This window comes from Dermacentor andersoni, chromosome 7 (genome assembly GCF_023375885.2).
Source record: "Dermacentor andersoni chromosome 7, qqDerAnde1_hic_scaffold, whole genome shotgun sequence".
In the NCBI taxonomy this organism is placed as follows: Eukaryota; Metazoa; Arthropoda; class Arachnida; order Ixodida; family Ixodidae; genus Dermacentor; species Dermacentor andersoni.
Genome location: NC_092820.1, coordinates 74,910,355 through 74,934,943, shown reverse-complemented (window position 1 = coordinate 74,934,943; position 24,589 = coordinate 74,910,355). Strand labels below are relative to the sequence as shown.

At 46.1% G+C, this 24,589-nt stretch overlaps 1 protein-coding gene across 7 annotated transcripts in view; it reads right to left on the bottom strand.

Moving 5' to 3' along the window:
* Positions 1-619: 619 nt before the first annotated feature.
* Positions 620-24,589, bottom strand: part of Snap25 (Synaptosomal-associated protein 25kDa) — a 361,995-nt gene continuing 338,025 nt past the window's right edge. For 5 of the 7 annotated variants that reach the window (XM_055072787.2, XM_055072786.2, XM_050181566.3 and 2 more), the window contains one exon: positions 620-7,835. In XM_055072787.2, the coding sequence (XP_054928762.1) occupies positions 7,770-7,835 (66 nt within the window). In that variant the 3' untranslated portion in view covers positions 620-7,769. The other 2 variants (XM_055072785.2, XM_050181565.3) reach the window with 2 other exon arrangements.

The following is a 24,589-nucleotide window of genomic DNA, read 5'->3' as shown; positions in this document are numbered from 1 at the left end:
CCCACGGGCAACGCGACTTATTGGTCATATTAGTCAAGACCAATTTTCCACACTGTTACACTGATCGAGTGTGCCTCACAGGTGAGCGAGCACCAAGCAAGCGCCCTTGTCAAGCCGCGATATCGGTCTCTTCCTGTTCGCCCGACGTAGCAAGACGCGTTCCCGAGCTCCGCCCCTGTGGCTTTACCTCCGGAGCAGCTCCAAAGTGCGACGCCACCGCGTGCTCCAATTAACAGTAAACTTTATTGTACATGCGTAATGCGCGCACTGTTACCTACAGGGCTTGCGTACAGTCTAGTCACACGTCCAGTGACGCTTATCACAGAAATTGACGGCTGTGACAAAAACATAGCTGTCATGAGTCGCAAGCTACACGCCAATGAATTCTGAAGATTGGCGTTATATTGCCTAAATTTGCCAAAATCTTGCAAGTTCTGGCTTCTGGAAAATGCCTTGAAAATGCCGACGTAACCTACAGGTCACCAGCGAATGACTTGGTGCTCCTATTAGCAGTTGTTCACTTACCTTTAGCGGACTTGATCACGGTCGCGCAGAAGCCGACGGCCTCGTTGAAAGATAAACGGGCGATATCAGAACACCAAGAAATAAAACGAGCCAGTTTGTGTTCCTTTACACTTGCAACGTTTATTCAACAGAAAACAATTTCTCCAAGATGGCAGCAATAGCAGCAGCATAAGATGAAATATTATACAGGAAACGAGTACAGCGAAGCACGCAGCCTAGAACTGACCCAACACAATACAGGCGAAGGTCTCGAAACACTGCAGCGAGACACGCGAATAAAATATGCAGACAGCAATGAAGTGGGACACTGATTCTTCACAAAACAGAGAGGGAAGCGATTTCGGTAAAGCACAGCGAGAGCTGCCCCAAATAAGCACACGATATTTGAAACTTGAATACAAAATGCTATAGCCACCGGGTAATGGAATGAAACCGGAGAAAGCTTTTTCGTGATGCGTTGACATCTCGGATGCTTGCTTGTGCACTTCAACAAATACACTTCTGGTTTTCACCGTGACGTCCGTCACATGTGCCGAAAGTGACACGTGCTGGTAATTTAATGCAGCTAATGCGCAGTAACACGCTTGACACCTAACTGTTACGCCTATTCAAGCGTCTTACATAGTTCCAGCAAGTATGGGAGCTCCTTAAGGTAAATATATCGTGCATTGCATTCTATTTACAAGTTTAGAAACTGCGCATCAAATACATCTACGTCACATGCCAAGAATCTGGCACGGATGTTGCAGTGTAATTTAGGCGTGACACGCAGCGCTGAAGATCAAAACCCACCAAAACTTCATTTCACCCTTGTGTAGAAACTGGCAATTTTAGGTCGAGTTACCGAGAGCCAACCACGCCGTACCATGTTAAGCGTAACAACTTCAGCCGTGACCTTACCGTTTATCGCCCGATCCTTAACGCATATTACCTCTGATAATCAACATCACTTAGCACCCTCTAGCGCAGACCCGTCAGTAAAGTCGCATTTTATATTGCCATTTCTTCCAGCTACCCTTTTATCCTGTGTTATTCAAACGGGTCCTGTCACTTTCATATGGAAAATTCAGTTCGCGCGTTCCTGAACACAATGTCACGCTTATCGCATACGCTACATGGCGGCACTGTTCAAATCAATTCTCCAATATACCTTCCTTTTGTTCGTGCCTTGTGTTGCTCTGTAACAAACCTTACAATGTCTCCCATGCTGTCCACAACTAGCTGGGGTTTCCACGAACGCTGTACGCTCTTAGTTCGAAAATCGCGAACGAAAAAACATCCGCGAGCAACTCTGCGTCACGTGTTGCAGAGAACACCACAAAAGAAAAGAAAAAAAGAAACCAGCTGCAACCTGTTTTTGTAGCAGTGTGTCAGTCACACTGGTTTCGTGTATTTACACAGGCGTAGTGTACGAACAAATATACTCGTGGTAACAAGACTAATATCCAAAAGTGGACACATTACCTTATCTTACATTACATTTCACTTAAAACCGGAAGCCGAAAACGAACGATGGGCAAGGACTGCGTCATTATGTTCTACCGCGAAGTGCTAAACGCCGGTGGCTTGATAAATCGGCAATGAACAGCGAAACAGACAGAGATAAGGTCAGGCTGCTAATGGAAATAACGAGCAGATTACAACATACCGATAAAGTTCAGCAGGCCGGCTGGAGTGTATGACACAGCGCGAGATATTACGCCTAACGTGTGACCTAAATGACGACTAAAGAATAAGCAGGACCACGAGTTAACGAAGCAAGCCCTCACACCGGGGCACCTGAGCGGCGCGTTCGATTACAAGAGATGGCTTTAAAACGCTACTCTACGCCGGTGGGTAAATCTGATTTAGTCAAAATTATGAAAGAAGCAATTTACAGGCCGCCTTCCAGAGCACGCCGAATGCTGGATTTCGAGAGATGAAAAACGTACACGCGAAAAAGCCAAGTTGTTCACACAGTTCTACTATTTACACACCAAAAACCGACAGAACAGGAAAAAAAAAATAAAAAGAGCAAGAGGAGGAGCCAGCGTCTCCAAGAAGTTACGCCTATATGGTTGGAAAACTGTTAGCGCTAAGGGGGGCTTCAACACGGATGATAAAGCACGGACATTTCATTTGTATTCTAGACAAACCTAGCTACGAGAAACGGCAAGCTAACTCTTATTTACAGACATAGGTAAACCGCCATTCCTTCTTGGAACTCTCTACAGCCGCTGTGTCCCGCTCATGACCTATAGGCGCTTCCGGAACCGCGCACTGACGCTTGTGCACCTTCTCAACGCACTTGACCTTTCGGCGTACGAGACAGCACAATGTCTCAGCCCTAGCAAGCTGAACGTGCATTATCACAATCACGCATAGTCCCTACGGAAAAGAAAAATATCTCCAGCCTATCCCAAAGTTCCTTCTTTCTGAACTGAAAAGGAACGAGCGAAGAATGAGAAGGGACTATCCCCTCAGAAAGAAAAGAAAGGAAACGCACAGTGCGTTGGGATGACGTATGGGAAAATATGAAAATTTGGTTGGGAAAAAAATTAATGAAGGCTATTAATGCTTTGCTACGCTGACGACCGCGAACATGCCCTGCCGTATGTAATAGGGGGTATAGAAGCGATTCAGTTTCCTGCGAAAAAACGTAATGCAGATTCTATATACGTTGTGCGTATGTGCATACACCTGGTGTTAGAACAGTGGAAAGAATATGGACAAAAAGAAAGACCAGTCCTCAGATAGCGGATACTTCTAAAGCCGATTATCAGTGCACCAGTGATGAAATGTGAATATAATACGTCAGCGCAAGTTGATGACGAGGTTAGTGAATCTATCGGCTTTTTTACTTGCTGACAAATATGAATTGAGAGAGTAATAATTTCCGATTACGAATCGTAACCCTTACGCAAATTCGGTTTGCCATATAAACGCATTCTTAGAAGCGCGCCGATCAAAACTCAATTGACGCTGCCGTAATAGCTTAGTGCTCGTTCAGATGAGACTTTCACTTTGTAAAATATAAACTAAGCCTGACAGATCTTGCGTCACGTTTCAATTTGAGTTGAGTTGACGTAGCTAAATATATTAGCGACGAATGAATGAATGAATGAATGCACGCAAATAAAACGAAGTGTTCTCCCTTGATAAAGCTTCCCAGGCTAAAACTGGCAAACGCTTCGAAGACACGAGTATTATTAGGTGACGCCGTGCATGTTGTGAGCAAAGCGAAGCATGGTATCCTCGCAAGCGTCACAGGCGTCAATTACCTATAACAACATCAATGCACCTAAAGCAAGAATAGCGAGATACTGTCCGAGACACCGTTCAAGACTATCTACCTTTAAATACAATCATAACAGAAACAGATGTCTCGTACGAACGCGCACAACACATTACACGAGAATGACGTCACGAGTGCAAGAAGAAAAACCTGACACACCAACGACGGTTTACGGTAGTCCTAACGCTTATATCACCTCTCGCCACCTCTGATACGTCCTTACATTGCAATTGAAGGATCCTGGTTGATACTTCAGAAACCAGAAGCGAGGTTACGCTCGAAGCGCGTCCCTTGTCGGCTTCAACTCCTTATACCGCTTAAACTGCAGCAGCTTCACGCTTAGCAGTAGTACAGGCAAGCCTACACAATCGCCCGCAACGCGGCGGCAGAGCCGACATGCCAAGAACCTCAGCCCTCACTCTCCTTTATAGGTAACCCCCACGAAACCGCCTCATCCATAACGCACAAAGATAAAGGAAAATCACGCTCGAGGATGTATGCGGAACTTGTCGGGTTCGAAGCGAAACGCACTGGCGGGCAAGGGGTATCACGCTTAAACGTCACTCATGGGAGATGCGCGAAAGGTTGTGTGTCGCACAGGAAATTGTTGCGTTCGCAAAACCACCTACAGCACGACACCAGGGCGTTTCAAGTCGCCGCAAGGTCTTCGAAGGGTCGTCGAGCTTGTGCGATAACGGCCTCAACGGCGCCTCTTTCATCGTTCGAAATCTTACGCGTTATGCAGTTCAGTCTATGCGTGAACTAACGCACGTCGTTGATCTTATCACAGACCTTTGCGGATAAACCACTCACCCACCGAGAACGTATGGGTAATTCGTCACTGGAGCAATGGAAAACTGACCAGCCTCCCTAGGGCAGGACAAACAGCACGCTTACTGCGAGTTGTTTTCTCCTTGGGGATGACACAGTTAAATAAGTTGTTAAAAGGAAAGGGAATGGGGAAAAAACTGGACGGGGTGGGGGTGCTTGGACAAACGCCAAGCGTTGGGTTGATGAGTCTTTCCGTTTGGAATGTTTTCAGTTCGTTAACGAGTACGACATGCTCGTGAGAGGGGATACTTGAGTGACGCTTGTGACGAAATCAGAGCGGCCGAGGGCAAATCGCGTTCTCGGATGCACTTCGCTTGTCGCCTGCGAACTGACGACAAAGTGGCGGGGCATCCAAATTTTGAAGATTACAGCATTGGCGGTCGCCGTCCGCAACATACAGCGGCGATAGCGACGACGTCTTTACAGAGTATATTAGGCGACGCAGGCAGACGGAAACATGTCTGCAGCTGTTCAATCGTCGCGGTAGCTATTGAGCATAAATTGCAATTTTCTGCATCTGAAACAGCTAAAAAGCCAACTCCTTCAGTTCACGGTAGCTTTAGCGTCACCAATAGCAGTCTGGCCTAATAGCACGCAAAGTATCCATCGCAAAAAAAAAAAAAAGTTCGCAATGTTAAGCGTCAGCAGGTTCAACTATGTCATTTCTGTGATATGTTCGTGACCATGCAACTGCGTTCGTTGTCAAGCGTCACCAAGCTCACTCTGCACGATCAGGTCGCGAACAGCGTGTGGAATGCTGTTCGTGTTTGCCGAAGCCAGGGCCAGATGGCGCCACGCGACACGTCGCTGCAGGCGGCGCCGCTCGAAAGCTCGTCGCACTTAAGTGACCTTCGGAGCACATCGGCACGTGATTGCGATGGGGAAATCGAGGCGCGTTAAGCAAAACCTTTCCGATCTTAGCATAGTGAGGTGCACAAAGGTATAGCTTGCCAGGCCATCCGTCAAACAGAAAAGAACGAATTCCGCGTTTGTATTTGAAAACACCTTTAGACAATGCCCGTGAAGTTTTCGCGCAACCTCTTTCGACAATAACCTTCGCTCGTATTTTCTTCTTGCGGCGTCATCTTTGTTTAAATTTGTTCGAGGTTTTACATATTACCCACTTTGTCCTTCAAGCGCTAGTCAATGTATAGGCTCCCGTTTTCCAAAGTTACTTTCGTACAGCCCTGCACCAATCATGTGGCAGTAACAAAAGCTCATCAGTATACGCGGGAAGCCATACCATGGCGAGGGTCTGGACATTTTCCAGGACAATTACATTTTCCAGCGCTTTCAAATGACAGATTGTTCCAATACTGCAACGTTATACTTTCATGAGAAACAAATATAAATCTAAACAAGAATGAGTTGGGCACATTACTATCATAACATGCAAGAGTGTATGCCGATCTAGTGAGGATGTTCAGCCGTACATTTAAAAAAAAACAATAAAGGTTCTGGTGGCTATCCTTTTGAAGAAGTAAGAGCTTCTGGCAGACTTCTCATTTTTGAGAGCGTTCGCATCCCGTGACGGAGCGCCTCGATAGAACGAACGTTGCCTACCTTTGAGCACACGAAACTCGAAAACGGTAGTGGGAACGCAGCAGTTACATCCGGAAAACTGTCGGCACGCTCTAAGAACGAAGAGAGTGCTGGCGCTTTTCCATCGAACCGGTCGCACCCTGGCAAGCTTAATCACGGACACAATCGACTCAAGTTTCTTCGCCCAAGCACACAGGCACAGACTACACGACATCCGCTTTTTCGCGATTTCGATTCCCTAAGACAAGAAGGTCAGGTGACCGGTGTCTCCAAGGTCGCGGTAAGCTTCCCAGCGGCGTCGCGATGATTTGATGCTAATACGCGCTACTTATGCAACTGCTTCGTGCAACGGATTTGGCTTGGATGCGCCGAGGAATTTTGAGAGCCAGCGCCACGCAAGCACCACTGAATGGATCGCCACTTGTTACCGATTGGCATAGAAAGGAACGCAACTGCGGTAACCGAAGTGTCCCCAAAAGTTCTTTTTGACAGGGAGGAACCCGTAATACGAAGAAAAATAGTTAGCATACGGGTTAAGTGCACTTACACGACACTTATTGAAGCCCGCCGTAGTGGCATACCTCCAACTAGGCAACACAGGTATATCAGGGAAGTGAATAGTATGCAGGGGGGGGGGGGGGGGGGGGTAAGCGCGCGTTATGTATAGTCAACGAAGTATTGCAGTGTTTCACAGTTCTCTCCTGATACAGTCGAGAATAGGGTGGTTCACAACCATGAACCGGCATGCACATTGTTTAGCTTTCGTTGTGGTCATTATACGATCTTGTTCAAAGACGGGCCCTTTAAACGCCGGCCGTAACAGTTCTGATCTACAAGAACATAGGAAAAAAAAATTAGTATTTGCATGGTTCGAAACTTGAGCAGAAGTTGTGTTGTTGGGGTCTCACTTGAACTTGGGTTCTACTTTCAATAAATTGAAAAGAGAAGCGTCATTGAGTTCGACACCTTCAAAAGCAATGTGCTCGTGATGCTTACAGATGAAATTTTCGTTTGAAAACAAATGGAAAAATACACAAGTTTGGAAGTGCCGTGCATTTAGCCATTAGGAATGTATTAAGTGCGCGTCGGTTACGTCGCGCTAAATAACTCGTAGACTAACAGGGCCGCTACTACATTCACACTGCTTTCAACACGAACAACTATTACAGAGCGTTTCACGGGTGTCAAAACAAGAACGACACTGCACACAGGTGAAATAACTTTTTTTAGACGCATTGTCAACTTTTGACGGTGACTGGGATCCGTTACAATGTGACGTTTGTGAATCCACAACCTTTATTACGTTAAGATTATCAAGTATGAAATTTAATATGCCTGACAATATTTGTTCAACACTGCACACCAAATCATTAAGCGGAGAGAGCCTTGCTCTATTTGAAAATGTGAACAGGGGATATTAGGCGAACATCAACACAGCAGACAACACGAAGCAGACGACGATTTAACGTTAACAAGAGGAACAGATGACGACGATGACGACGACGCAGTCGCAGGCAGCGCCATCTTGGTACCGCACTTCTGGGCTCTCCACCTCCTCCTGACCACCATCGTCGGAAATACCACCGCCATGTGCCGCTCAGTCCTTGAGCAGCTTGGTGGCGCGCTGATTGGCCGCCGAGATGCGCGACTCGTTGGACTGCGCCTGCGCAAACGGAGGGGAATTGGCCCAAAGCCGGTGGCAATGCTGTCGTCTGCTTGCGGCCGCGCCAGCCAGTACCGTCTGCTCCGGGCTCCTTCCTCCTCCTCCACCACTCTCGCAGCTGTGCAGCTGCGCTCCTGCTTCATTTTAGCAGCTTTGTGGCTCGTTTGTTGGCCTCCTCGATGCGGAGCTTGTTGGACTCCGTCTGTAGGTGTGCGGTGGATGTCAATGGTTGGGGGGGGGGGAAGAAAGATGATACCAGACCATGAATGAAGCTATGGATGAAGCGTGCACGCACTGTGGGGTCGCCGTCGTTCAGTGATGACACTGAGAAAACGCGCAGCTTGCGATGCGACAACGCCACACGGCTACTGTCAGTGACGTCATCACTCAGTGACCACTCTCTCGAAAACCTTAGTTTCCCAACAATCGCTTAACTAACTTGAATGCAGAAACCTCGCACGCGATTAAGGTACACGACTGTTACATTTGTTCCTGTTTGGTTCCTGCTTGACGTAAAAATAACCAGTACTTCCAGGCTTGCGCAAATTATTTACGAGCATGCGAACGCTGCGGGTTTTATACTTCGACAGGACAGCTTAAAAAACTGCAGGCTTCTCGCACAAGGCTCCGCCTGAAGGAACTTTAATATTAAAGTTGGGTCTCCTTTACACATGGTCTCACTGACGTACAGCAACGGTCAATAAGACTGCCCGCAACACGGTATCCGGGGGCGGAGGGGCTTTATGTCTGTATGGGGGCGCCGACATAAGAATTGGTTTAGCAATTACAAACAATACGAACCGCGCTATCCAAGTGTTCGTATGTTTGTATCTTCGGTCCGCTCCGACCACGGATACCGTGTTGTAGCTCACATTGAACGCAGTTGTACATGCTTCCGTTCATTAATGGCCGCGTATTTCGAACGAACGATAAGTCTGCGAACTTGCTGCTGCTGCTGCTGCTCTATTCCAGCGCCACCTAGCGCACAAAAGGCGAATGACGGATGTTGCCTCCGAGAATTCCGTGAGCACCTCGGCATGTTTTATGGCTTCATTTTTTTTTTTACGTGATTAGCCGCACGTCCTACAAGAGGCGTTAAACAAGCGACTCGAGCAAGTGCAAACCCGATGCGCAAACACTAGGCACCACAAGGAACATTTTGCGAGATTACACATCTCGGAGGCCAACACGATACATTAGGCGCTTCATTCTAACCACTGCAGAAGCATAGGACAGCTTGTTACGGCAAGTAAAATGAGCCCGACGTTTAGACTAGCAACGCTGGCCTGACCGCACCGTCGGCACTTTTTAATGACAGTTGATGTAATGTACGGCGCCCCATGTATATGCGCTCATAAGATCACTGGCGAAGATAAAACATTGAAATTATTTCAATATATTTTACGATTCCGGCGGCGTCTTACCGAAGTGGCGCTGAAGAAGTTGCCACAGCAGGAAAATGGCGCGCAAGACCGTGAAAGTCAAGATGCAAGAAAATGGGGAGTCCGCAAGCAGTAATGTAACATGACGGAAAATGGCAGGTCACAACATGAGATAAAATTTGTGAGGGGGCAAGCGCAGTAAGCGCGAATTGCAGAGGGGAAATGACGGATGACAGTTCAAACATACCCCACAAGGCGACGAGATCTGAAAGTAGGGTTCTACGGCGATGCAGGTGGACAAAAATATAAAGGAAGAATGCCACCGATATCAAAATGCTAATCTGCTCAGCTAGAGGGCAGGAGGTTTAGGTGGAGCGAAAGCCATGGACAAATGCCATGGAAAATGCATAATGAATATCATGAAGCAAATTATTATTGAGAGTAACCATGGTACCCAGGACGGTGCAGGCAGACAAAGTTTTAAAGGTATGCATAAGGTTTCTGCTTATGCAGAACGCTTATGCAGGACATTCCCAAGAGAAGAAAAGCACTAAAGAAGGACACAAGAAGGACACCAAGTGCGTTTAAATTTTTTTATCGGAGCATCAAAAAAAAAAAAAAAAACGAAACCACAAAGGCGTGGCAATAAACACATTGTTCAGGTAATTGCAGCCTTAAAAAACAAGAACCGGTGAGGATATGCCGTTCACATATTGTTGCAGACAAGAGTCTCTTTTTTAATAAAAAAAAAGAAAATCGTCAGTACAGTCATGCAATCAACGAAAAATACATTAATGAACATAAAACCCCAGCCGAACGTGTATCACCGATTGCTGCCACCCGACGCAAATACATCTGCCGGGTGCCACAGGTGCAAAGATTACTGAATTAGTCAAAACAGGCTAAAATGCAAAAAAGGAAACAAAGAGTTGGAATAGACTAGGCAATGTTCAGCCTTTATCGTAGTTTCAATAGCCTCAATAAGCGATACATTTCATAATTTTTGCGGCTCGCCAACCCTAAAATTGAAGCAATAATTTCTGCACCAATGCCAAAAAATCTTTCAGAAAACTGCAGGAACGATCCTGCAAGCGTGCAACAAAGCAACCCAAGCAAGCTCTAACAGAACCATAAAATTTCTCAACAAAACACGCCTGTGCCAACGCTCGAAAACAGCGCAACAAACAAACGTCGTAAAAATAACGGTACACGCGAGCGAAGCCTCTCTTTGTAGACGGAATGAATTGGGGTGCGGGCAGTCGCCACTCCTTCAAACTGCACTCTTTCTCTCCCACACACACTCTCGCAACGCTGTACAATAACAAAGCTCCCAGTTGAGATCAGTACAGCACACACACGCACACACAAAAATCGAACCGGCGTCGCATGCTGTGCAGGGACTGTTTCCTTAAGCACTCACCATACGCAGCAGACCCCCGGCCCACGAGTTGTCAGCGCTCTCTACATAAACACACGTAGCTTTCCATACAGCAACCATCTCGAACTACATCGCGTGCGCCCGAGAATTGACGGCGCAATCATCTAAATGGGAGCGGCGGTTCCGCGCAAGCCCGTGACACGCCACAGATGTTGCAGCGTATACTATACCATACCACGCGCCGAAAATGCCACACGTGGCCGCCACAAAGCCGCCTTCAATATACGTCACGCGAGTGAAGAACCGCACCGCGTTCGCTGCCCGTACGTGCCATGCGGCGACCGCGCATGTCGTGCTGCATGCGTGCCTAAAAAAGGCTAAACGCCTCTTGCGGGCTCCCGAGCTGTCTCGCCTCCCTTTCCTGGTTGAACGCTTAGCTAGGTCTTGCTTGGCTCACGCTGTCAACGTTCATCTCAACAGGGGTACATCCTGAACTGCTCAACGACTGTCGTAGGGTTATATGCTGCGGGGGAAAAAGAGACGCGACACAGTATCCTGTCCTCGTCGCCTCTCAAATGCGTCGTGCGCCTTGACGATATTCTGCGAAGCCTCGGACTACGGTTGACCGGGGCGTCTCAGTTTCAGCGAACAAACCGCTGACTTCGCAACAAGCTCGTATTCGGCGCGCACTAACGTCTGCGAGCGCTAACGCTTAGAGAACGACGTTAGTGCTATAAGCGTCTGCATCACACAGTCACGCGCCTTACGTGCCATGATGTTCGATATACGCGGCCGATTAGCTATAGTCTCGCCAAACTTCCACTAGCTGTCCTGTCGTCAACGCCGCCCACTTTAGCAACGCTCGCGTCACATACACGTGGCGAATTGACCCGCTCGTCAAAAGCCACCCAGTGAACGACCACCTAACTTTCAGCGAACTTAAGCATATGACATCAGTAATACCTGTCGGGTCCTGCGGCGAAGGCTCGCTACATTAAACACTACGATGCACGACCAAACATCTTCCAAAATCGAGTCAGCCCCGACGCTTTAAACACTGGTGGGCCGGGTCACGCCGCACGAAAGTCCTTTCTATAGCCACACTCTGCTCGCACGAGTCCGCACCACGCTGGGTTCACAACAACACTGTCGCGACTAAAACGCGCCTTTCGGAACAAGGTAGGAATGCATCGCTAGTGACTACATAGTCGCGCCTAAACTACACACGGGGTTATTACACTCGGTGAATTTACCAGGCCCACTACCTTGCGTGACGGCACCGGGCCAGTGCCCGGCTGGCGAGGAGGTTCGCCGGGGGACGCATGACGCGGCAATATTTATTTGCCGCGGTGGAGGAGTACAAATGGAGAAAATATGTAGAGCTGTCAGTAGGAAAGTGGCAATATTGTCCTGACCACGAAAGCGAAAGAAAAAAAGAAAGGATGAAAGAAAGAAAGAAAGAAAGAAAGAAAAAGAAGGAAAGAAACATTTGCTGGCTTGCGAACAGGGAGCAGTGCAGTAATATACGGTGCGGTATGCAAGCGACACAGCCAAGCACAACATATAGAATGAAATGCGAAGAGAACAGGGTTGGGAGACCTGATCGCACTGATCCACGACCATCCAGAAATGTCCGGCGTGAACTATGCTGTGCGAAAGGCTGCCGGCAAGAAACGCGCTTAAGATTTGATGCTCGTAAGAACCGAATGTAAGGGCATGCGATAGGGCTTTCTACCCTGTATATTTTTTCCTTTTCGTTTGTTCACAGAGCATTCGTTTTAATGTAATGTTTTACGAGTTCTTCGTCCGCTACGTCTGACAAATTGGAATTAAGTGTATTTTTTTTTTTTTTTTCACATACACGCTGCGCAGACTTCCGCATGGATGCTCCAGTACTTCTGAAGCGATTCAGCACGTTACTCCTCCGGATAAAGCCACGTGTCAAGGCATCTAGGCATCACAACCATGCTCAGTTCGCGCCTCGTTGAGCCCATACGGCACATGGCACACATAACTAAAAAAAAAAAAGAAATATACTCAGTAGTACACTGCAAAGGAAAAAAAAAGTAGTGCAGTCAATGATATGCGGTGTTACGAAACGGGGATATGAGCTCGTTTCAACTGCTGAACGGATGATATAAGCCATAAAGCGCAATCGAAACATGCACATGACACAAAAGCCAAAGAGTAGCCACTGCGACACTAATGCTACATAAAGTAGCGCACAGTATACATGACAAATGAGAGTGTTGCTGCATTTTTCCATGGAAACTTTTTTTTCTTGATACGTTCTTTCTTTTTCTCTGCTATCGCTCATGGTTGCCGAAGCCACGCTAGGCAGTAGCGTCCCTATCGAAGAACCTTTCTAGCCCGTGGCGGGCCGATCAGTGTTCTTACAGTTCGCGAAAAAGAGATGCATGTATGACACCCTATACTGATGATCTGATTTGTTGCGAACGAGTGAAAATCTTAACACGTGCCCAAGGCGGACCAGAAACAAACGCCGTAGCCATAACACCACGCTTCAATCGGCCTACCACTTAAGACAAAGCGTACAACTTGCCTCCGTTCAGCGGCAACATCGTCAGAGAGTCTCCTACCTACCGTAAGGCGAAGCAGGAACGGCGATCTGATTTAGGTGACACCTGCGTGACCCTAACGTCTGAAAACTGAATAGAAAAACGGCAAGAACCCGGGGACGACCAAACGGTTCACTTCTTTGTGCCGCCTAACAGGCTAATCTAATAAGCTAAACCTCGTAAGCTAATCTAATAAGCTAGTCTAGCAGTGTATTCACGAGCCAAACTGCCCACGTTCCGGAGTAGGCGTAAGGACACGGACCACCAGCGCACCTGAATTTTCGAAAGCTAAACTTGCTACTCTAAGAAATGAAGACTTCGATGGAAGGATGCCTGCAATGAATTTTTTTTTAAATGAATTTCGGAACATATAAGAAAAAGAAAAATGAGCCAAACAATCAGTTTAGGTGGCTGTTCTGTAGGAGGCGGAGGGCGATGCCAGAAAAATTACAGCATAGGCGCGGACATTTCGTTGACGACAATACCTTCAGAAATGCAGTCCTCACGATCATTAAGTACAGAAACATGATAAACAAAAGCCAGGAATTACGGCAAGCTGTTAAAGCAGCATTCGGTTAGCCCTCTGAAAAATTTAAATAACGCCAGAGCAAAGCTGACGCAAAAAAGAAAAGAGAAAAATTTCGAACAGCCAAGTGTAAGGAAGGAAATATTCTTTAAAGCCACCAAACCCTATAGGAATCGAACTAAAGCTGCGAAAGAATAAAAAAAACAATATACAAAGTAAAAAGATAAGTGAATGACTAAATTAGAAAAAGCCTAACCAAAAGACCAATGAAGGCCGAAGCCGCGGGCAAACAGATGTGGATACACCGCTGGTTTAGAAGGAGAGCAGGTGTAGTTTCCAAGCCTAAGTTTAGAACGGACACACGCGAAATAAATGGAAATGACGAAAAATTACTACTTTCAAGCCCTAAACCAATAAAAATCCGCAAGAGACACCGTGGTGACTGCGCCAAGTTGTAAGAAGAAATTACTCGGATTTGCGCCGACTTGTTTCTGCCTACACATTCTCCCATCCGAGTTGGCTCGGGCGAAATGGCGACCCTTGGCATTATAAACGCAAGGCTCCAACTTCAGAAGAAGCTTCGCGTACGTGCAGTCACGTCGAGTTTAGAGCCAAGCCAATCCAGAAGAAGAACGTAGATGCCTCTTTCAAGGAACCAGAAGGAGGTGAGGAGGCAGAAGAAAAAAAAAACTAATAGAGGTAAAATGATGAAAAAAGATAAGGCATGGAAAAGGAATAGAGGCGCCAAAGTCCTAACGTCTGGAAAAGATCAGTGCAGAATTTAGGGCCAATTTTCTTGAGTGCTGCGTAGAAATACGGGAAGAACACGGGGAAGAAAAGAGCAGCCAGGACACTCCTACAGGCAGAAGAGGCCCGACCTTGACATTCACTTCCATATTTTTTTTAAGCACCTAAGGCAAACGATAATAAAGTGAGAGAATGCACGAGGCAGGCGAGGAGAAATATGGCTTTAATCTACTTGGCCCGAACGGGAGTTATTAACCATGAGCTTATGAAGAGGTCACCCTAGAAAACGAAAAACAAAGAAAGGAGGAAAAAAAGCACGACGCTATACAAAGTGCTATGACAATCTTGTCGCATGCTCATATATAATATCTACATGTACGAAGTAGAAAACGTCCCGAAAAGTAAACCAATAAACCAGAAAGAATGACCATTCTGCCGCCGTTCTTTTCTTCCTCCCTTTTCTTTCGTTCAAACTAAAACGCAACGAGCAGACTATTGGAGTGAAATGAACATTAAGTTCGAGGCAATGAATAAAAAAACCTTCGAAAGCCTGGCTTTGACGGGCCCTTGAAAAGGATGAAGAGGTGCCTGCTCCTTGGGAGCAATCAATCGTGCACTCCGAAGATGACAAAGTTTTTTTTTAAGAGAGGTGCCCACACGCCAAAGGAGAGGAAAGGACATAGGTATATATATATATTTAAAGAAGGACTATGGTTTTAAAAAAAATTTTGCAGGATAACTCTACCAGTTTTTTGCAAGAAACTGAACCTTTGATAAACTCGCAAGGAGGCCGTCTCGCTGAAAACGTGGACATACGAAAAAAAGGTCAGCGTAAAAAAAAACAAGCTGAAATTAAAAAAAAAAAAGAAACGAAGGAACGGACCACGTGGTTCCAAGAGTTTGATGAAAATGGCGAAACGGAGCGCTACATGTTTGTCCATTTCGGTGGGATAACAGCGAGCGGACTGTAAAAAAGGTGCAAGTGCCGTAATATGCCACAATTAATTACCGTGTTGGTCAAACCAGAGAAGAACGAAAAAAAAAAAGTATAAGAGCCATTAAAAGAAAGGCGCGAACGTCGAAACAAACGACATGCTATATAAAAAAAAATCAGTAACACTTGCTTCGCAACATACAGGCTTCCGTGAGCCGCTGTAGTTTCACGGGCGCTTTACATATTCACACACACAAAAAAAAGCACAAGTAAGAAAAAAGAAACTGTAGGACACAAGTTTCATTCAATCACAGCACCTAACCAAAAAAAAGAAGACACAAAGAACAAACTTCGCGCTCTGCAGTTAGGTGGAAAAAGAAAGAAGAGCCCTAACATACTCATTCATTATTTGCCTTCGACAGGAAGACAACGGCCGCAAGTTCCGACACTCTTGCGACACCCACTTTATGCGTGCCTAAGATAAATCTCGTTTCCGCACAACCACGTGAATAAACTCAGCCTGATGTGGCACGACAGCTACATTGGGCGAGTTGTCGAATATTGACACAGGGTGTCAATTATTCGACGACTCGAATATCGAGCCCCCTGTCATGTTCGGCGCGGTAACACTTCTAAACAGTGCCAGTGCACATGCTCGCGCACGTTCTCATGTAGATGCCTTGGAAACCTGATGGGCACTACGTTCTACATTATGTATTTTTCTTGCAGTTATTGTAATTTTATAGTTACTGCAGGCATACTTCCTGCCTTAACAATGCGCTCTCTGTTGCCCACACTGGATATTCGTTCATAATGAAGGAACATTTAGAATCGACGTGCTGGAGACATTTAAAAAAAAAAAATGGGTTATCGGTGCTAAATAAGGATTTAAAAAATAATCGTACGGAAACCTTTTTAAGACGATCTGACAGCGGCTGAAGCTGGAAAGCGCTTGCACCTCGGCATACCCCTCGAGAGACAGGACTTTGCTGACGCACTGTATTGTCCTTATCACATAAAGTCAGTGTCTCAAAAAGAAATAATAATAATAACCCTTCAGCGAAGAGAGGAAAGAAATTTAAAAAGTTGATGTGCAATCGCTTGTAGCAGGCAAGTGTAAACACAGCAAGTGCATGTGAGTGCGTGTGTGTGTCACGGGTGTGTCTCTGTGCAAGTGAGGACAGACTAAACGAACAAAGAAAGAGAAGAAAAAGAAACACCATCTGTACAATTCAGAGTGAACATTACAAATAAAAAAAATAAAAAAATAAAAGCAGACACGCAATCGTACGACCGGTGTGAAGACGTCCCCTGTCGGTACTTTTTTTTTTTTTTTTTTTTTCACTTTCGGTCTATCGCCAAAGTCCGTAGGAAGGCCAGGTGGGAGGGAAGAACGACACACGACGTCTCCCCGACGGTCGATGATCGCAGCCCTGTTGGTTCTTGGTGCGTCGGTTGTGTACGTGTTGTTTGTGTGTGTGTGAAGATAAAATCCGTCAGTGCAACATGGTGTAGTTGTGTGTAGGTGCAAAACGAACAAAAGAAAAAAAGGGTAAAGTAAAGTTGGTGGCGGAACGCCGCTCAACTCTTGATGAGTTTGGCAGCCCTCTCCTGTGCGCCTTTGACGCGAACCACGTTGGACGCTCCCTGTTCGTGAAAAAAAAAAAAAAGTGGAAGGAAAAAAAGGAGGGGGAGGGGAACGTGGGAGAGAACGAAAAAAAGCAAAACAAGTATAAGCAAATAAACAGGGAAAGGGCGAACGAGAAACAACAAAACAAACGACGTCGATCAAATTCTAAAAACACACACACACGCCATACTTATTTCTCGCGAAAGATGCCTCTGGGGACGGTTTGTGTGCGAGGCGAGAAAGCGGCATAAAAGATAAGACGCACTGAGACATCGGCTCGTTCCATTTACCCTGGTGGCTCGATCTTGAAGCTTTATGACATCGCAGATGTACGAAGCTGCGTTTGTCGCCTAGAAAACCTGGCAGAAGTCGTACGAGGCCTAGACGACCGAGTGACACCGCACGGTCGTGAGCTCGTAGCCTTGGCGCTAGGTCACAAGGGTTTGAAGCAAGCCGGTTCAGATTATGAAAATAAGGATTAGTTCTTAACCTGCTTTGAAAAGTGTAATGGCAACAGTGGACACCATCAACACCAATGCCGCCTACTCGCAGTACAGAAAACCGAGGGCAAAAAAAAAAAAAAAACAGCACCAAAATTATCGCCGGCTAACAAATTACACATCGGCTAACACGCTAGAGCAAACAAGCGTCTGTGCGAGGAAATTGTAAATTAATGCCACGCATCAAATTTACTGTTCACGGCTATGATGCACCTGAAAGTAGAGAGCTCCCTATCATCGGTGACAGGTGACTAACATCATCATCATCATCATCATCATCATCATCATCATCAGCCTGGTTATGCCCACTGCAGGGCAAAGGCCTCACCCATACTTCTCCAACTACCCCGGTCATACTCCCATACTTCTCAACTAACCCGGTCCAACTACCCCGGTGACTAACAAGCACGGTCAAATCGCACCGCAGCTAAAACACCGAGACCACCCCAGAGGCATGCGAACCTTCCGACCCCAGAGGCATCTAGAATGGAGACGCTGACTACAAACGCGCTGAGCTTCAGCATGTTCTACTAGAGCACTAGTGCAATACACAGGCACACGGCAGTACCCTAGAAAGGAAAGGCTAACACCAGAGCAATGCACTAGGCATTTCAATATCGGGCACGGTATCCCACAACAAAAAACTGAGCCTCTAGCCCTGAAACTATACATGCGGTAGAGCTATACCAGACCACAGCATCGACCTTGGTGCCCCTATACGGTGATATATTGAAAGTTACATGTTACTACAGTTATGTTCCTACAGTTACAAGTTACTTGAAACACATTACAAGACTCCAAACACGACAGGGCTCAAATGAGCGCGAGTACAGACACTGCTACATCTAACCGCAGGCCAAGTAATTGTGCCGACATGGTGCGTCGCTATCACTACTGCGCGCGTACCTAGTGCCACTACTCGATCACTTCATGCTAAGCTTTCGACACCGTAATTGGAAGGTGCCGGCAGCGCTGGCGGGACGTACGTGTCTATTTTCAGTGCTCTGCATAAGGCTGGCAAAGCACTACTCGGTTTTTACAATGACAAAAACAAACAGTCTGCTAAGAACGACGAAAATAAAGAAATACTCGCTAATATGACAAACAATTAAATTGAGGCGAAATTATCGAAGCAAATTAACACAAGCTACAAGAAAAAAAGAGACAAGACAGACAACCACATTCTAACTGAAAATATAAATGCGCAAACAACAGCGGTAGGAACAGGTGAACGGGGGAAAAAAATTAACCTAGGAAATGGTAACGCCGTGAAACCGAAGATTCCTCGGGATGCCGGGAAGGTTCGGCCAACGAGAACCAACAGAATATATTTTTGTTTTCTAAAGTTCGCTTCACCTGCTCAAGCGACACCTTTCATAAACGTAAAGCCGGCTTTCCTGCGGGGATGTTTGTCCAACTAGCGGGGCGGTGCAGTCGTTAATGCAAGCAGCACGTGACAAGAGTCGTTTGCGTGTCTAATCGCGTGGAAAAAAATGTATAGACGTGGCTCTCGCGAGCATACTATTCGCGAGAGACAAACCCCCCCTCTTCCCCGCATGCGCGGCTATAACCATTCGGCTACATTTGAACGCCAACTCGGGCAAACGTGCAGTACAGGGAACGCTCAGGAATTAGGGAAACGCGTTGACGGAGTGGATGGCTCCCCATTGTACGACCGACCTGGGCCAGCGAGGTTGCCGAGTGCGCTTCTCGACGCCAGGGTTACATTAGTGCTCGCGTTCCGAAATAAACGAGAAGCGCGAGTTGCTCGTGCTAGTAACGGTACAGCTACATTATTTTTGCCGCGACAGCCGCGTCATGTTCAATCGCGTAAAATCGCTATCCGCTCGTGTAAACATTGGTTTCCCCTCCCTGTTAGACTGGAAAAGTTTTCAGGCTTAAGAACAGCCGAGGCGTTACAGCGATCCTTAACGTCTATCTAAATCGGCTGAGACGGGTAGCCGTCGTTATCCCCACTCGAGGTACAGTTAGCAAGGCGAGGTTTGTCCGCGATGGGAAGGAACGTTTGATCACCGTAAATTTTTCAGGGTGTAGGTCATAAGCGCTCCCACATCCGAAAGCTCTTTGGAGACAGATTATAGAGCACGTTTAATAGAGCCAATAAGGATACATTTAACAAACAGCGGAAGAAAAGGAAAATAATTGCCGGAGAGTGGTCGGGAACTCAAATCCTGCGTTAATGAAGTTTGACGTTATCGGCGAAAAACAATTTTTTTTGACCCCGATTCTTAGCGACAATATCTACACGCACATGTTTGCCTGGATCACATTTCTCCTAACTTCATTAGCACCCCATTTTCTTGCCAATCTCGGCGCAATATCGCAGGTTTAGAATTCAAGCTATCCCCAAAATTTGTACCAGTACTTTTCTTTTTTTTTATAATTTCGCTGCGTTATCTATTCCTCGTTTAACCACAGCAACGTTAAAACCGCACGGCGTCAGCACGGCGAGGTGAGCAGGATTCCTCGAACGAATAAAAACAATCTTAGCGCCATTGTGCGTGACAGGTACGCGATGCGAAGTCTCTCGTACGAGTGTGCGTCGTAGCGCACCAGGCGGTGTCCAAGTGTACCGTGCGAGTGCGTGTGTGTGGGTGTCCACAGGCTGTGACAAGTTGCGCTAGTGTCGCGATGCCGCCTGACGCGCATCGGCATCACTGCAGTGGTCGTAGGCCACGCAGGTTAGCTCGTAAAGCGCACTCGATCCAAGAGCCAAGCGCAAAGAGCGGTGAGAACAATACAAACACAGGAAACAACAACAAAAAAGGAGCACGTTTCTGTCACCATTTGCTCGTTCTGCGCTCTTCGATCCGGGGCGCTTCGAGAAGTAACGTGAACCGCTATTTACTTGCTGCTTTCTGGCTACGACAAAGGCGTTATAGCTCTACAGACCCAATGGGCCAACTTATTTCCTCGGGCCGGTTAGTTCATCCGTGACTTAAATTATTTTTGTTCCTTTGACGCGAACGGAAACAGAACGCACACAAGCAGCCACTAGCGATAACAATTACTCCAATTCCAAGACTTGCACGAGTACCAATGGTAGGCGTTGCTTTGCCAGCAACGTCTTCTACTTTGGGTCCCGTTTGATTCTGCGCGTCGCATCAGCTTGACGTAAAGCGTCGTCTAGACGCCACCCCATTTAAATTCAGGGCCATCCGCGCGCTACTGACTGTACCATAAATGGAATGCATCATGTAACCGCACTGAAAAACAAGGGACAAGGAAGGAACACAGAAGACAGGCGCGGAACTTCAACACGCGCCTGTCTTCTGTGTTCCTTCCTTGTCCCTTGTTTTTCAGTGCGGTTACATGATGCATTCCATTAACGACCACCAACTAGCCCGCTTATCCCTGTTAAATGTACCATAAATGAAAAAAAAAGGCATACCCACATCAAAGATTAGGCAGAACGTTACGCTGCGTACCCAAAAGAGGGACTACAAACGACAAGTTTAAGAGAAAAAAAAAATCCGCACAACGTTTTCAGCTACGTGCAACGCTGTCGAACAACGTTAACGTCTTCAGCTCTATGGCACATAGCCAAATGATGGGAGAGCCCGGTTCCGCGGAGATATCATAGAAGTAAGCGTACTGTAGCGTCTTAGCTCAGTTTGCCTTAACACAATGTCGTGACAGCTAAACCGCACGCGCCGGATAAAATAACCTCGCGACGAAAACCGAAGAATTGAGCAGCAAGCCGCCACAATAGCCGCGTTTCACAGTTCCTCAGAGCTTAGTTATTTAATATTTTTCAAGGATTGAAGAAAAGCACTTGCGAAAATAGCGGTAGATAAAGATAAAATGACAATAAGAATAAATGTAAAACGCTGACATTACGGCTTACAAAAACTTAGCACTTATAGCATCCTAAACCATGGATACGGCAGTTGCCACTGACACAGAGGAACGCTATAAACTATAGATTTACGTTTGGAAAACATAAGCAACACATGTGCCATGCCACTTGCACAAATTAAAACAAAACAAGAAGTCTAATGAGGACACCTCTTACGTGTCATTACATGGTAGAGAAATGTGAAACGGCCCTGTAGCCAGTTTCTGGCCATTCTGCAGTAAAAAATAATCGTTTCGTGACCCACTTAAAAACAAAACAAGACAAAAAATTGGTAAACACCGGCGAAAATAGACACGCAACAAGGCACGCTAATCGCTTTTGACTAGTTCACGTTCGGATTGCTTCGTGCATACCAAGTATCAGTGACATTACTGAACCTTTAATGATGACAAGTTCGAATTCCAAACTTATGGTAACAGGACTTAAGTTTTTCCAAGTTCGCCGACTTCACGGCAACAATGTAACCATTGCTATCACGATTAAATATAAGGCCTGTACAGAGGGTGAAATGAAAAAAACAAAAACAAATAATAATAATAATAATAATAATAATAATAATAATAATAATAAAGAAGCAGGCCAAGAAATTATTACCAGACGATAACGTACAAAAGCGTTGTCAAATCTACCACCCCAAATTGCATCTGTGACACAGACTGTCATCAAATACCCCGGCACGCAGAAATATGACGGAGAGCTTGCTTGGAGAAAACAGCCTAGCATAGAGCTCTAAGCCCGCTTAAAAAAAAATAATAAGCGCACGCAAAGTACGAGGTCAAGTACACGAAGTGACAACAGATCTCCAGTTAAGGGAGGGTAAACAAGGAAGACTGCGTCATCTATCGGCCCAGAAGCTATAGCAGTTCGCTTAACGGGGGCGTCGTTCCATTTGCAAGCGGGTGAGAAAAGAATAGTGCACCGGCGTCGTAAACACGGCATGGCGAGCTCCGCACTGTCTCCTTCCAGAAAAAAAAGAAAAGAGAAAGGAGGAAGAGAAAGAGCGCTAGCCAAATTTCGACAAACAAACAGCAGAATTCCCCCGGCTCTTCCGAGGTCTCTGTTTTTTGTATAACGCCTGCCAGCCTATATCGACAATGGTGTTTACCGTTTCCAGTTTCCTAGATTTCGGTCATGCGTTCGTCCGCACACATACAAAGAAAAATGACAAGAATTAACGAAATATCGACACTGAAGTTTGCACCGTTTGTAAACACACACACACACATACATAAAAAAAAAAAAAAAAAAAACGCACTGCGTCCAGCAGTATCGTGTCGACTGTGACTCGAAAATGGCCGGCGAACGTTGAGTTAACACATTGCCTTGTCGTGAAGGTTTCAATGTTTCTCAATTTCAAACGCGAATACCGGCACAAGCAAACTTGCGGAAGACCCGAGGCCTATCGCACTGCTACTGTCCGAGCGGGGTATTATTTCTCCCAAGACGGCGCCGGCCCGCAAGTGTTTACAGAAAACAGCTGGGGGATAAAAAAAAAAGAAAGAAAAAGTAACGTACGCGGCAAAATTGCACGTAAGCATAGAGACGAAAGCCAACGAGAACTTGCTCAACAACGTCTACAAGACGTCTAGGCAAAGCTTCAAGTGTGGACGCCCTCTCAAAGGCAGAATAGAAGGCGTTTGAAAAAGAGAGGGAGGGAGAAGCCGCATGCGCAGAAAGCGATGACGTCATGCCATGAATGACTTGCGTCCCGACGCACGATGTGAAAAAAATGAGAGAGAGAAAAATGTATTCTGGATAGGAACATACGTCACCGTGGGTAGTCCGCACAGCTTCTGGTGGTGGGGAAGACGTTTCGGAGAAGACTTGACAGTTAAGACGGCATGCAGAAAGAGAGGTCGTGCAGACGAAAAAAGAGAGAAAGAGAGAGAGAGAAACAGAGGAACGTGCACACACTTACAGATGACGCAAGACATCGGTGCGGGAGGTCACGAGACAGCTGATGACGTCACGTCCGGTGCCGTGCGTTCGTTGCGGCCGGACGCGAAGAAGGACTAAAGTAGTTCAAATTTCAGTTTCCCTCCTGTCTGCCGATTCTAGAGAGCATGCCACTGAATTACAGAACAACGCGCAAAGACGAAGTGTCCACAAGTGAAATGGCATTGTGGCAGACGACACTTGGCTGAAGGAACTATATGGAAGATGATAGGTTAACGGGGTATGGTAGAAAAAATGGCTCATCTTGTTTTCAGCGTTATATTTCAACAACTGTCCCATATTTTGCTGTGAAGTCTTTCGTGTTGAATGAGAACGCATTTGGCCATCCCTGCATGTAATTTTTTTCACTGCAGCCTTTTTTATTTTTATTTTTTGTATTTGAGAACCAAATTTTAGGCTGGGTTGTAAAATTAAACGTATTCTTTTATCAGGAATAAAAAAATAGCATGACCGTGAAGTATTGCACAATAATTCCAAATAATAGTGGCCTTAATGCAAACCTAAAAAAAAAAAAAAATGGGTTCCTACACTTATCTCACAAGAAAAACAAATATATCGCCCTGTCAGGTATCGTGAGAGAGACTCATTTTTTTTTTCAGAATTATAAGTGAGCTTTTAAAAGTTTTGAGTTCTGACTATTTGCAAGACATTTCAGTAGAATTTGAGAAAATTTCAGCGTAGACAGTAGGATAGGTTTCCGGAAAAGGTATATCAAGGTTCGAAAAATTTGGAAAAATTGATTTTAGAAAAAAAAGAACGCAATTTTATGTTTAGTTTTAAACACCAGGAGGCGCGGTTTGTTTCGGACCATTATTAAATGGCTTCGAGCGCTCCTGCGCGTTCACCAATGCAAGGTTTTGCTGCGCATAGCGTATTTTCTAGTAATGAAATCAAAGAATAGCTTTTTGTTTTGTGTCCATTTGCCCTACCATACCCCCTTAAGAAATTAACCTCGGTGTTAACTAAACCTGTGCGAAACTTATCGTCCGCGCAGATTTTCTCGCGTTCAGCGCATGCGCATAAGTATACGGTGCCGTAACTCAACCTCAGTTGTTCCTGGCGACTTTGCGGAGACGCGTAGCGTGTTCGTAACACCTCGACGTCAGCGACGGTCAGTCCGTACTCAACCGTTCCAGACTTTGACAAAGACTGCGCGCTTTTTTTTGCGTCTATTCAGCCCACTATCGTGTTTCTCTTTCAACGAGCTAGCGCTTATTTAACCAAGCCAATCTTCCCCCAACA